At 32.7% G+C, this 14,807-nt stretch overlaps 1 protein-coding gene, 1 long non-coding RNA gene and 1 other non-coding gene across 5 annotated transcripts; 2 read left to right on the plus strand and 1 right to left on the minus strand.

The window, feature by feature from the left end:
• The first annotated feature begins 4,197 nt into the window (after positions 1-4,197).
• On the plus strand, positions 4,198-4,300 carry LOC137823215 (U6 spliceosomal RNA). Its single transcript, XR_011083085.1, has one exon. It is a non-coding gene; the product is annotated as a U6 spliceosomal RNA (small nuclear RNA).
• A 2,694-nt stretch (positions 4,301-6,994) lies between these two features.
• LOC137820617 (BRISC/BRCA1-A complex protein) lies at positions 6,995-8,842 on the minus strand. Its single transcript, XM_068624784.1, has 4 exons — positions 8,410-8,842; positions 8,165-8,323; positions 7,710-8,072; positions 6,995-7,349 (listed from the first exon to the last, which is right to left on the minus strand). The coding sequence occupies exons 1-3, from the start codon at positions 8,686-8,688 to the stop codon at positions 7,716-7,718; spliced, it is 795 nt and encodes a 264-aa protein (XP_068480885.1). The 5' UTR covers positions 8,689-8,842; the 3' UTR covers positions 6,995-7,349; positions 7,710-7,715.
• A 277-nt stretch (positions 8,843-9,119) lies between these two features.
• Positions 9,120-14,792, plus strand: LOC137820618 (uncharacterized). 3 transcript variants are annotated; one of them, XR_011082663.2, is made up of 8 exons: positions 9,120-9,280; positions 9,792-9,841; positions 9,945-10,070; positions 12,908-12,949; positions 13,379-13,668; positions 13,787-13,952; positions 14,105-14,210; positions 14,339-14,792. It is a non-coding gene; the product is annotated as an uncharacterized LOC137820618 (long non-coding RNA). The 3 variants fall into 3 exon arrangements; XR_011082662.2 differs by having other exon boundaries at positions 9,187-9,321; XR_011082664.2 differs by lacking the exons at positions 9,120-9,280; positions 9,792-9,841; positions 9,945-10,070; positions 12,908-12,949 and having other exon boundaries at positions 13,058-13,668; positions 13,826-13,952.
• The last annotated feature ends 15 nt before the right edge of the window (positions 14,793-14,807 follow it).

The following is a 14,807-nucleotide window of genomic DNA, read 5'->3' on the forward strand; positions in this document are numbered from 1 at the left end:
TTGTCATCTACCAATACTACGTGTGTAAGACGGGTATTTTAAATAAAATAAAGATAATGTTTCATACTTTTATTGTTAATGACTGGTATATAATAAATATAATATTACATATTTTTATTATTAATCACCAGTGTAAACATAAACGTAATTTCACGTTCATATTTTCGTGATGTAATAAAAAAAAGTAGTTATTCTCATAATATAATTATTACTAAAACAATAAAAGTAAAATCATAAAAATAGCTATCGTATTTTTTATATATAGTATAGACGAATTATTATTATTATATAAAGTTTAATTTTGATATAACATGCCAATTAATAAATAAAACGTCAAAGTATCTAAGTATCTGTACACGGATTAAATTTTCGAGGTTTTACTGTAAAAATTAATATAAAAAGAGTTATTTGAGTTATTTGTTTTTTTACATAATATTTTTTGTTTTATTATACTATTTCCAATCATGAAACTATATATAATTAATGATTAAATCATAACTAAAAGTAAATAATTAAAATTTGAAGATATTATTATTATTATTGTTATTTTTATTATTGTATATTACAATATATATGCGCAATACAAATGGGTTGAGTTAGATATTCAACTTGTAAGGACAAAGAAAAATAGTCTTAGAATAGAAATGGTACAATTAAAATGGTACTTGAATATTTTATTATTAAAAGGAAGAAACTATATAAATAGAAATTTAGTTATTTAGAAGAATCACCATCTCTCTAGAAGTTTTTTTTCCTTTCATCTCCTTTCTCTCTAAGATTCTGACCTCCTTACTCATCAATTTGACGATCGTAGTCTGCCATTTGACTCTTGACATTGAACTCTACGAGATTGCTTAGATAGAGTAAGTTCATTCTTGATTCATTTTCCTTTGAGTTAGTTTTGATCTGGTTAGGGTTGCCTTTTAGTTTAAGTTTGCATGTGAGGTTATTATCTTCAGAATTAGTCTCTGTTAGATCAGGGTCCTAGTGATATAATTAGATTTGTGATTAGGACTTTGTGGTGCAGGTTAGGTTATGCTTAAGCTTTTGGTGGGTTGGAGCTCTTAGTGAGCATCTGCTCAAGTCCAGATAAGGGAATCTAGTTTTATTTTTAAAATAGAATCCTAGGTTAGAAGATTTGAATGTGGGGTGATGAGGTCACCAATTCCAATTTTTGCTTGCAGGATTGTCTCTTTGAAAAGTAAAGTAATATATTGACTAGAATTGTTGATTTTGAATCTTTTATATTGATTTTAAGGTGAATAAGTTTTTTAAAGTGTTTGAGAATTGAAAGTGTTTGAATGATAATATAAATGAGTTGAACTGTTTTTTAATATTTTGTTGAATTACTTAAATGAAAAGTTGGATGATAAGTGGTTGTTTGGTTTTAGATGATGATTGATTTAGAGAGCATATATTTGGAACTTAGTCATGTGTTTAAGTGGATTTTGAGATATATTTGAATTGTTTTGAAAGTTTAAAATATGATCCGATTGAATGATGCTTTGATGTGTTAAATGATGTATGTAATAAGGTGAAAGTGTGATCAAAACATAGTATTTTCAGCAAAGAAAATATTGTGTTGAGATTGTTATTATGGTGTATTGATTTGTGAGTGTAATGTGAATGAGACGATCCTGACTCTACTGATATAATGGTATCACATAGATGAAGTTACTCCGTTAGTGAGAGTGGAAAGAGGTCCATTTGGCTGAGTCTGAGTTTTGAAAGAACTGATCAGAGCACATCAAATGGATTTACCTTGTCATATGGGATGATGAGATATTGAGATAATTATGCGTGTGGATTTCACAGTGAGTAGTATGATAGGTGCAGGTCTCCGGATGTTAATTTTAATACACGAGTCTTCCGGAAGTAGAGTCAAGTGTTTGAGTATGTGAGTAATAGAAATCTAGCAGGAGTAACGTGGATGATGAACGTGATAGACCCTTGATGAAATTGTGAATATTGATGGTTTATATTGATATTTAAAGTTTTATATTTGAAGTTTTAAACTAGCTTTGTTTTGTGTTTGTTTTCTTTAATTTGCGATGATCGTGTTAATTTACAGCGGAGCATATGAGGTTGCTAGATGAACAAATATTTTATTTTGAATGTTTTATTTGAAAATTTTTGTATATATATTATAGGAATGTTTTTTTGAGATACAAATATGAGAAAGTAGTATATATTTATATGTTAATTAGATTATATATATATATATATATTAGTAAATATGGGTAAAAATTTTAGAGATCTCACGTTACTTATTCTTTATAATATATATTTTTATATAATATGTAATATGAAGATTCTCTCATTTAATTTGATGAAATTATTTTTCTATTTTATCTTAATAATATTTTTAAATTAGGATATAATTTTTATAATAAAAATACTGATATAAAGTAATGAAAAAATAGAAAAAAAAAGTCACAATATAAAATTTGAAAAAAAACACCGATATAAAAAAGTACAAATATAAGGGAGTAAAAAAATAAAAGTAAGATAACACATAATAGAAAGAGATTCTCACCTAAATTAGAAAAAAAATAATCATCTCTATTTTATGTGTAATTATATCGTTAATATTTGTAATGATTGATTCTATATAATTAGATTTTTATTATGATATAACTTTAATATAAAGTAGAATAAATAATGCATTTAATTATTTTAATTTTTTAATACAATAAATAAAATAAATAGTAGTAATAATATATATTTTTATTTATAAATTTAATAAAACAGCGTAATAAAAAAATGGTTACATATGTTTCCGCACATTTAAATAATATGGATAATTAAAAAAAAGCCAATTTTGAACCAGTGGTCACGTGACCAATGTCTGTGTCTTGTAAACTTGTAACGGAATAATATATAGTTATAGTAATATTTATATTATTATAATATTTATTTACTTTAACTGATTTAGTTAAGTATTTATTGATTCGATCACTATTATTGTACCTCAACCGATTTAATAGTCAGGTTAATTTTATACAATATTATTACTTTCTTTGAGATTAATTCAAATTAAAATATTAATTTAATTAATAATATTAAATTTGAATTCAAGATACGTAACTATATTTTATACTCAATAAACGATATTCATAAACATGATCTAACTTCTAATCACATATTTGAGAAAGAGCATTATCTCTCAAATGTATTATAGAATGTTTATCGAAAATTATATATATTATTTATAAACAATTACTCAACATATTCGTGAAATGTTCATGAGTGTAATAAAATACTAAGTATAAATATTTTATAAAAGTAAAGTTGTATTTTGTTACTTTATTGATAACTACTCAGCACCTTACAAACAAAGAGTTGAATCTTGTTTATTATATAAGATGATGTTTGGATAAGTTTTTTGGTATAAGTTTTATAAAAGGTTTAATAGAATTTTTTAAAGAAATTAAATTGTTTTAATTTTCTTAAGATGAATTTATACTATTAGATAAGTAAATTTTTTTCACAAAAACACTGATGCAAAATCTTAAGAGTGTCGAAATAAATAAATAAAATACTCAAATTTAAGGCATTTAGAGATGATAAAAAAGTAACATTAAATCAACATATTTTATTTATTTTTATTTAATTATATTTAATAATACAACAAAATAACCGATTTAATGAAGTTTACACATTTATATAATATAAAATATTATTATTTTCAATAAAAAATAGTTTTAAAATTCAAAGTTTAAAACTATTTTTTATAATTATTTGTAAAAATGAATTGATGAAAATAGTTTTTCCATTCTCCTCTCTCTGTAAACATCTAATCTTATTTTGTTTTCATCACCATGCACAACTCTAAACACAAATTTTGATGATAATTTTACTATCTTGTCAAGTAATGCTCTAAGTGCTATTTCACATCAGTAGTGTACGGTGTTCAGTGTGTAGAGCAGAGTCATCATGGCTAAGAGTTAAAATATTTGGATCTTCTGCGATTGATCAGGTCTGGAATCAACTCACTGTGTTTGTACAGAGAGAGATGCTTCTTATTTGCTTCCCATGGATACTCAACATTACTTCAATACTTTTTCTTCAGATTGTCCCTTTTGTTTCCTTTTCCTCTTTTCCGAAGGCAAGTTGTCTCATTCCCGTCTAAGTCCCACACCGTTTAAAAGCAAGGAAATATCCATGTTTATAATCAGGTTTCCAACCACAGCCATTGTCCCTACGGGGACATCCGATAAAATTGGAACGATACAGAGAAGATTAGCATGGCCCCTGCGCAAGGATGACACGCACAAATCGAGAAATGGTCCAAATTTTGTTTACATTTCTCTCTGTTCATAGTTTTTTTTGCGATTGTAATACTGCAACGTAAGTTCTATAAATGCATACCGTTGTTTTATGACATTTTGTAAAGTCAGGAAGTTTTTTCTTTTCATTGCAAGAGTATGATTTCACTTCCCAAATATTTTTCAGAATTCATATGATTTTGTAATTGTGTTTATGCATCTTTTGCTAGATAATATATTGCATCTGATCGGTGGTTTGGTTGGCTGCTTGGTTGGCTGCATATAAAGATCTCATAAACTTGTATGTAATATGTGTAAAGAATCTTAGAATTTGTATCCAGTTCTCATGTTTTATCTACATCATAACTAAGGAAAAAAAAACTTACTGATAGAATTAGTACCAAATTCGGTTGTATTCCTTAAATCTATCTATAGTTACCTTTTTCAATTTTTATATTCCTTGCATCAGTGTCTCCACTCTCAGTAGGTATTTTTATGGTGAAACAAGAAGAGTAGATAAGTGCATGCAGTAAGCTACACTGCTATGAAATATCCATCAAGTTTGAGTAATATTCATTGCATCATCACAGTGACAAACGAAGTGTGAGTTTTTTTCTCATGTTGAATTGAAAATGGTGCACTTTCTAGCCATACGAAATCCTATTTTCTCCTTTTTGGTGTTCTAAAACTCTCTGTTTGTTTGTTACATCTAATGATATGTGTATTCGTGATTCAAGAGTAAATTATATATGTCTGATGTGGCTCTCTCTTCAACTGTGGGTTAAAATGGTTGAGGTGATAACTGTATAAATTTCAAAAGTGAAAGAACTTTTCATTTATTATTGGTGTCTTTCTATCTATTTTTTCATGAATATTTTTCATAATATGGCTAAATAAATAATATATACAATAAAACATTTTGTGTGTCTTAGCTTTTGAAAGAGATATTGAAGAAGAGAAAGGTAGAAAGGCACCCTGAATCATGTAAACAAAGATATGCAGAAAATGTAAAATTGTATCGTTGAAGTTATAGAAAACAAAGGCATATGTTGATATATATAGGAAAGTGGAGGGCATGAGATGCATATGCATGTGATATGCATCACCTAAGTTATGATTGGTTTAAGAACAATCATAAGTTTATTCGAAAGGTTTGGAAAGAAGATCCCAAAGATAGTTAAGTTAATAAATCTACAACTTAACAGGAAATAAGATTTGGAAAGAAGATCCTAAAGCTGGTTAAGTTAACAAATCTACAACTTAACAGGAATATGAACAAGCTTTAAACGATTCTGCTGGACGTGATTTCGAACGAAATGTGAGTCAAGTTCAAAATATTTGGATTTTGAGTATAGAGTTAGCTGCTACCAAAACAATTCTAAGGTTATTTGAGTATATTTTTTATGTGGCAACAGAGACACATAACTTATTGAGAAAAGGCTTTAACCAAGTGATTTTAGTGAATACATCATCTATACTTTTGAAGTATGCTGATGCAACTTTTTTGTTTGTGAGAAGTACATGAGATAGATGTTGGAACTAACATATACGCAATAGGCTCGTAATAATTGAGAGATTCAAAGTTGAATGAAGGAGCAAACCATGGTGCGTAGTGCCAACAATGTAATGAAGAACTTCTTGATAACTTTTCAATGGTAATCTTGAGCTTGATGCATATACCGACAAACTACCTTATCAACAGGTAGTGTAAGGCGCCCATCATAATAGAGTCACAAACAGCTAAAGATTCATCTTGAGTTAGTCGAATAGAAGAAATCATGGGTTTGGGTTGCTATCAAACCATTTGAGCACGATGCGAGACATGTTGAATTATAAAAAAACTAATGTATTTATAATAAAAACATATTAAACCTTATTATTAAATCTAATTAAAATTCTATGTGAATGATAATTAGTATTGTTGCCACATCAATTTTTTCTTTATATTCACTAAAATTACGAGGATGTCACTTTTTTTTATAAATCTTTATTTATGTTTTATTGGCTCATGCCCTTTATGTATGTTTCACGGCTTTTAATAAAGTTTATCTCTTTGGGGGGGTTTGCCAGTCCCAAGAATGCCACTAAAAAATGTGAAAGATTATAACTGTGGTTGTCATAAATTAAAAAAATACTGCATAATTAAAAAATAATATTCGATTTATTAGACATTTTCAAAGTATTATCAATTAAAATAATGAGGATTAATCAATTTCAAGAATTTTAAAAAATAATCAAAAGTATATGTTAAATTAATTAGATATTTTATGGTTTAATAAGAAAAAGAGGAAAGGGTATTTTACTAAAGACGGAAACGAAATAGGTTAAAGCATTAATCTGATGCAAAAAAATTTAGAAAAATAGTAGAATGGGTAAATTTAAGATTACCTACATAAACAATAAGGTGCTCCAATGCATTAATTTCATTTGCGTCAATTTTATTTTAAATTTTAATAAAAAAAGTTTATTTTATTGCACAATTTGAAGTTTAACTTTACACACAAAGAAGTAGTATGTAATCCTATGAATATTTACTTTTTTTCAAATAGCTAAAATCATATTTGTTTTTGTATGTTTTAAAACATGTAGAGTTGTATAGAGACATACAACAACTGAGATCGTATTTGTATAATATTCTTTTACTTTTTATCTTTCGAAATTGATACTCTTTTTTTTCACTTAATTCAAATTTTTAATAATAAAAATATAATAATTCTACTTTGCTATGATTGTAATGATTTTATGCATTATCACTGTATCATTCTTCTAGACATCGCATTATAAACCTGCAATGGGTGTTCTATCAACAAGACAATCCAAAATGAAAACTCAAGTGTCTGATATTTCTCTACATATATCCAAAATGAAAACTCAAGTGCCTAAACTATAGTACACTTCTCATACATTTGAGAACAAGATAGTGGGTTGTAGGAATTGAATCCAAACTCAGAAATTGTTCATGCTAGTAACAATCATTCCAGTGTCAACCCAGTAACACAAGACTCCAACAACTTTGTTATGATCATATTCCATTACCCTTGAGAGGTTGACTGTGTGCAAGGGCAATCCACTTCCGGATTCCTGAAATTGAAATGAAAAAACAAAAAGTTCATTAACAAATCTTTTGATGCCTGCATAGCAGGGAGATAGAATCTTCCAAATGGAAAATTGCTTAAAAACTATATAAAAACACCTGTGAAGAGACCAATTGACAATCTATACAAATTTTCAACAGTAAGAATAACCTTGAAAACTGAACAAGACATGTTAAACTACACTTGATTTTGCTATCGAACAAACTACTCAAACCCTCCTCTCCTCTCCCATATCACGTTAAAAAATATTAAACCTTACTTATACAACATTAACAACACATCAATACCTACAATCACATGAAACAAATAAGTAAAAAAGACATTAGAGAAGTAAGTATGCAATTACATTGTGTTATTGGGAGGCTATGGGAGCGGTATCTTCAGTGGCCATAGGCTCCACCTGAGAAACCTTCTTTGCAATTGACTTAGGAATGTCATGATACTCCTGGATACAACGCTGCTGAGGATGGGACAGAAGTATGAGGACGTGACGGAACAGAATACGTGCCAACCCCTGTCCACTCTCCAAGATAAACCCCTCATATTCACTGACATGTTCGAGTGCCTCCACCAGTGTGTCATAAACCTCCTGAGGGCAATTATCAGGTCCAGGCTTATCATGAAGGTACATCACATCCAAAGTGAAGACCTTCTGGTTCACCGGCCACTGATGCTGAGGTCGCTCTGCTGATCTGCAGTAGAACAGAATCTACAATGGAGTAGCACGTAGCAATTGCATATTAGGATTCACAATCATAACTGCAATTGTGCGATGTTAATGGCAGCCATGAAAACACTTACAACTCGAAAGATACGACCCTGCACACGGGATTTCTTGGCTTCAAGAGCGGCCAGTCGGAACAAAAGAGTGAGATCGGGTGGGCCGGCGGAAGAAGAAGCTGAAATGCCCCGCATTGCTGCGATTGTGGAGTCGATTTCAGAGCTGAAGTCTCTCCGCACCTGTAATTAGAATTGAAATTAAAAACCCTAGAACAAAATGATTGGTTTAATCGAAGAGGAATAAATAGGTTATGGTGGAAAGAAACCCAGGAGATGGTGTTGGAGAGAGTGGCGAAGGCGAAACGGTGTTGGGGGTTGATGGTGAGTTTGGCATTGACGAAGAGAATGATGGCTTGCTTGATGGAATCCAATCGGGTGAGTGGTCTGCCGTTGGGTCCGGTGGCCCCTTTCATCTCGACGAGGCATTGAGGATCTACGTCCACGCATATCAGAATATCTTCGTTCGAAACTCGCGACGGTTTCAGACTGTATCTGCTGCTGCTACCCTCACCCCTTCCACTTCCATCTCCTTCAATTCCCTCCATTTCCCTCTGATTCCTATTCTTCTTCTTCTTCTTTTTCTTCTATTCCTCATTTCTTCTTACCCTAACTATTCTCATTAAATAATCACTTCCCTCCTTTTTCCAATTTTTATTTTTCTCCTCTTTTTTTCGTTACCCAATTTCTTCTTCCATTCCTAAATTTAAATTTTTATGGCTACTGCTTATAAAAATTAATATTACTCATAAATAATATATATTTAGTTTAAAATACTTTTATCTGCAACTACTATCATTAGCATGTGCAAGCATTTCAACTCATATTTTTATTTTATTTTTAATTATATTTTAAAATTGAAAAAAAAATCTTATTTCATCAAAACAAATCATTTATTGTGTTTTACGTTATTATTATTATTTTCTTTTTTAAAATATAGAAACTATGAATAATAGAAGTCTTACCTATTGATTTGAATGAGAGTGGAGTGATGGTTGGCTTAGTGTTTGTTGAAGTGAAGGTGCATGTGCCTTCCAACTTCGACTTTTCGATTCGCAATTCGAAATTGGTTGGCATCAACGTCGCCTCAGACTCTCCTTTTCCTTCTACAATTCTTAGTCTCAATCGGAATTTCACAGCGTCAGAATCATCAATTTTAACGTTCTCGCATTCGCATTTCAGTTTGTCAACTTCATCGATTTAACCTCATACTCCTAAAACATTTACCAAACCCTATTTGTTTCTCTGCATTTTAGCATCTTCCATTCTTCAGTTCGACTTGTCCATTGTGAATTGCTATGGTTATCATTATCGAATTCCGCTTTAGTCACTCTATGCAGGTTTACATGTTGGCGTGATCATATAGATTATTTCTGCTTTTACTGTAGGGTAAACTTAGTATAGGAAAAACAAACACTCCGTTTAGTTTTTGCTATGAGTTCGTTACGGCTTTGAAAGATATATTGGATAATATTTGTCGTGAAGTGACATCGTGGAATAGTAGAGTTAGCCATTTTATTTCAAATTCAATAATCTTTCATTTTTTTTTCTTTTTGTGAATGTCTACCAGCAGCCAGCACTTGTTTTTTTTTCATCGCCTGTGAGTAGAGTTTGCTAAGCGAAATGTTTGGTCACTATCTTTATTTTTCAGGTTATGTTCTGATGTCAGAAATCATGGCTATGTTGGTTACCATTCCAATTGTAACAAGTCTTCATCTCAAGCATCTTTATTTTTGTGCTCTGACTCCAACAACAGAAGAAATGGCATGCTCGGTGGGCTGCTTATTATGAACCTGTCTTGCAGGAAAAACCTAGTTGGCCCTGCTTCTCATTCCGTGGAGATTAGTGCTTATGATGCGGCTGCCTTAGAATCTCCTTCGCGTGTTGCAGTAGAATAGTTGGCGTAATCTAGGAGGACCAGAGACATCGAGTAATGTTCAACCTTTTCTGTTTAATCTTTCCGCGATTCCTGAATGTTAAGTTTGCTTTTTGAGTTTTGTCGAATTTTTTTTGTATGTTTGTATAATTCCGTATTAGCATTAGTACAAATTCATATTATTTGTATGATAATGTGCTTCTTTTATTGGGATAGCATATCGTTCGTCCCCCAAGGTTGTTTAGGTTTCTCCAGCGACCATTTGCTAAAATTATTTTCTGTACTTGGGGCTGCTAAATCCTAAAAAGGGTATGCTGCTATTGGGGTGGCATCCTAAAGTTTTGGGATTTGATAAGATTTTATTGTTGGGTTGTTAAGATTTAATTAGTAGATATTGGGATTTAGTTAGTTAGAATTTAATTAGTTGGGATTTAATTAGTTAGGATTTAATTAGTATTTTCTATCATTTATCATTACTTGGGATTTAATTAGCAGGTTCTATCACTTATTTCTAGCATTTGTAATCTTTAGTACTTTTATAAATATATGCACCTTGTTTTACGAGAGAACCTAGACACTTGTACACATGATTATTCTTATCAATTGGTATCAGCTTGAACCTTCCAGTACTTTCAATGGCAAATTCAACACGCTCCGCTCAAGCTGCTAAGGAGATGGAAGATCGAATCTCCCAAAGGATGGATAATAGGTTGATGGAACTCGCGACTACCTTGCAGGAAACCTTGACTCTTTCTATGAAAGACACCATGCAAGAATTACTTACTCAACCTCGAGGAGAAGGCCCTATGGCCTCTCAAATGAGAACATGTCGCGTGGACCTCGAACAAGGTCTTCTTATGTTTGTGGCACAAGGTTGACACGCATTGAGTTCCCCATATTCAATGGAGAAAATGTTAACCAGTGGATTCATCAATGCGAAAATTATTTTCTCATTGACAACACCGGAGACGAATTCAAGGTGAAGTTGGCAATTGTGCATTTAGAAGGCAAGGCCTTCCAATGGCATACCGCACTTATGAAATCAGGTTTAGATATGGGTGCACCTTCGTGGACAACATTCACGAAAAGTCTAATCAATCGATTTGGTGCAATTGGCGATGATCCCATGGCTGAGTTGATGCGTCTACGACAAAAGACTTCAGTTGATGTCTATCATGAAGAGTTTGATTCAATCATTACAAGATTGAAGTTATCTGATGATCATATTCTAAGCTTCTTCCTTGGTGGATTAAAGAAAGAAATCCAAATAATGGTAAGAATGTTCCAACCTACGTCTCTACAACATGCTCTACAACATGCGTAGGACGTATGAAGTGACACACGTTAAGTTGCGTGTTGGTTTGGGTTTGGGGGCCGCATTGATTCGAGCGACAATGATACAGACACTGGTGTTGGACCCAAGACTCCCCTGTTGAATTTGGCCATCGAATTGCTTGAATTGGCGGTTTCATACGTCCTGGCAAAAGTAAACACATGTTGTAGAGACGTAGGTTGGAACATTCTTACCATCATATGGATTTCTTTCTTTAATCCACCTAGGGAGCAGCTTAGAATATGATCATCAGATAACTTCAATCTTGTAAGGATTGAATCGAACTCTTCATGATAGACATCAACTGAAGTCTTTTGTCGTAGACGCATCAACTCAGTTATGGGATCATCGCCAATTACACCAAACCGATCAATTAGACTTTTCGTGAATGTTGTCTACGAAGGTGCACCCATATCTAAACCTGATTTCATAAGTGCGGTATGTCATTGCAAGGCCTTGCCTTCTAAATGCACAATTGTCAACTTTACCTTGAATTCGTCTGAGGTGTTGTTAATGAGAAAATAATTTTCGCATTGATGAATCCACTGTTAAACATTTTCTCCATTGAATCTGGGGAAGTCAATGCATGCCACAAACATAAGAAGACCCTGTTCGAGGTCCACGCGACATGTTCTCATTTGAGAGGCCATGGTGGCCTTCTCCTCGAGGTTGAGTAAGTAATTCCTGCATGGTGTCTTTCATAGAAAGAGTCAAGGTTTCCTGCAAGGTAGTCGTGAGTTCCATCAACCTATTATCCATCCTTTGGGAGATTCGATCTTCCATCTCCTTAGCCGCTTGAGCGAAGCGTGTTGAATCTGCCATTGAAAGTATTGGAAGGTCCAAGCTGATACCAATTGATATGAATGATCATGTGCACAAGCGTCTAGGTCCTCTCGTAAGAGATTTCGAAGAATGATTAGGCTTTGGAAAAGGGAACCCCTAGATGGGCTTCCGATTATACCAAGAAACAATGATAGAGAAGGAAACAAGGTGCATATATTTATTCATATCTCAGATAATAGTTCAATACTCTATTTATAGATTACAAAAGATAGAGATAAGTGATAAAAATTGCTAATTAAATCCCAACTAAAGATAAATGATAGAAACTACTAATTAAATCTTAACAACCCAACAATAATATTAATCAAATCCCAAAACTTTAGAATATAACAGGGTGGCTCTTCTCGTAGAATTACGGATGACCATGTGGAGTTAAAAAATTTCGTTTTTCTCATTATATGTTGTGCTTTTACACTTCTGCGACAAGAATATCAAGTTGTTTTACATTCAATGAAAGTTATGTGTATTGGTAATTCTACTTGAATTAATAAAGCTTTTATGGTTCCTTGGGCTAGTGCATTCACTGAAAAAGCTATTCAGCAGTAGGTTCTCATGCTTTTTTGCCTTCTATATTATTGTCCCTACACATCCATTTTCTCTTTTCATAATTAAATGACGTACTGGACAATTAATTGTGAATTACATTATTTGTTCTCACCTCCACGGGACCACCTTAGACTTGAGTCTAAAAGGAAAGGTTTGTCTTGTAGGACAGATTAAGAAGGATGATGGAATAACAAAGCTTGTGTTGTGGTAGGTACTACCCCTTTATCCCCATTTTTCTATATCCACATCATGGTCAAGCATTCGTGTTCTCGAGTATGTATTCAGGTATTGTTTATTGGTACTTTGTGAATGCCCTTAGGTGATTAGGGGATTATTATTTGTTAACTGATATCTGTATCGGGAGGGTTCCTACGACCGACATCATGGATCGGGCCTCGGCCATTGGACCGACCGACACCATAAACCCAATTACACTTAAGCAGAGTTAGTGAGACTAATCAACAATCAAGATGTATTTCTAAACATGACTCAAGTTCCCTAGTCTAGCCCAATAAGAAAGGTCTACCATAACAATATAAATAGCATAAATACCAAGAATAAGGTACGTCATTATACAGTATTAGGCATACCGAGTGTCGATTACTAAATCTGACTTGAGCATATGAGTGTTTTCTGCAAGTACCATCCGAGCCGGGATTACGAAAAGACCGAGAGGTGAAACGAGCAGAAGAGAAGGAGCTTGCTGGGAAGGAAACTGAAGTGCAATCCAACCGACTGACCGAGGAAGAAGAGGAGTAGTCTCAATGGTTCTCTATGCCCTTCGAGAACAAATATCATTTAATTCTGGCAAGATGACTATTTGTCTAGGGTTCCTGTTTTCATTATAAACTTCTGGTCAACGGGAAGGTTATATTAAGTCAATGGCTAACTTGATTGAGAAAGATCCAGAGTTTTCCTGAACCAGAAGAGGTAGATTATTATTATGTTCACTTCTTTCAACGTGGTTTCTTACATAAAACGAAGGCTATGACATGTATTTTACTACAGTCTGAGCCATGGTATATATTGTTTTTTCTATGTATATTAGGCAAATGATATTTTTCGGTGCCCATGGTGTACCTGTCAGTTACATTGAGGATGCTGGGGATCCATATCGATATCAAATGGAGGAATGCATCTTCTTGCTCAGCAACAGTTGAAAACAACAGTTGAAATATAGAGGAATTAGTAATGAGCACACTCTCGCTTATCAGGTTTGTTTTGATTTTGAACCCTTTGAACTTACTTTTCTGGCATCTTGAGTTAAATAGAGATTTCATATTGAAATGTTGGCTTGTATTCTTGCTTTCTATGGTGTACTTCTTATTTTTCTGATATCATACTTTTTTGTTGAATGAGTTTCCAGAGTTGAATTTGTCTGCACAGTAGTGGTTGAAACCTTATACAGATGAAGTTCTTGTTGAGCTTGGCCAAAAAGGTGTAAGGAGGAGCTTTTTAGCTGTCCCAGTGAGGTACATTATCATTGGTGTTCTACACTTGTTGATTTGAATTCTAAACGGCAAGTATGTTACTCGATACAGTACTGTTGAAAGTTATGATAATAGCTGAGTAAAAGTACTCCTGTCTTCTTGTATCCCAGTTTTGTGAGTGAGAGTACTGAGACTCTTGAAGAAATTGATATGGAGGAGTACAGGGCATTGGGTCTTGAAGTTGGCATCAAGAATTAGGCAAGTGTACCTGCCCTTGGTCTTGCCCCTTCTTTCATTATAGATTTGGTACATGCAGTAATAGAAGCTGTCCCATCAGCAAAAGCAATGTATCCACCAGTCAGCACCTCTGAAGATGACCCGGTTAAATATTTTATCAAGTTATTCTTTGGTTCATTCATGTTGTTCTTGTCACCCAAAATGATCATGGCATTCAAGAATCATGTTATATGCCTGCTGAATTCGATCCGCAAGCATATAGATGAAGCTATTGATAGCAAACATAGTATGTTTGATGTTTTGCTTCAGTTTCTCTCATTCCAACCTCTACTATATACATTACATATATGAAGAAGCAATTTTTCTCATAATGAGAACTTGCCCTTGGCTTAAAGAAATATT

Source organism: Phaseolus vulgaris, chromosome 9 (genome assembly GCF_051622355.1).
Source record: "Phaseolus vulgaris cultivar YP4 chromosome 9, ASM5162235v1, whole genome shotgun sequence".
Classification (NCBI taxonomy): Eukaryota; Viridiplantae; Streptophyta; class Magnoliopsida; order Fabales; family Fabaceae; genus Phaseolus; species Phaseolus vulgaris.

Coding starts and splice junctions, on each gene's coding strand:
- LOC137820617 (XM_068624784.1), bottom strand. CDS start 8,688: ATGGAGGGAATTGAAGGAGATGGAAGTGGAAGGGGTGAGGGTAGCAGC. Junction 8,324..8,409: donor TCTCCAACACCATCTCCTGG/GTTTCTTTCCAC, acceptor TTCTAATTACAG/GTGCGGAGAGACTTCAGCTC. Junction 8,073..8,164: donor AGGGTCGTATCTTTCGAGTT/GTAAGTGTTTTC, acceptor ACTCCATTGTAG/ATTCTGTTCTACTGCAGATC.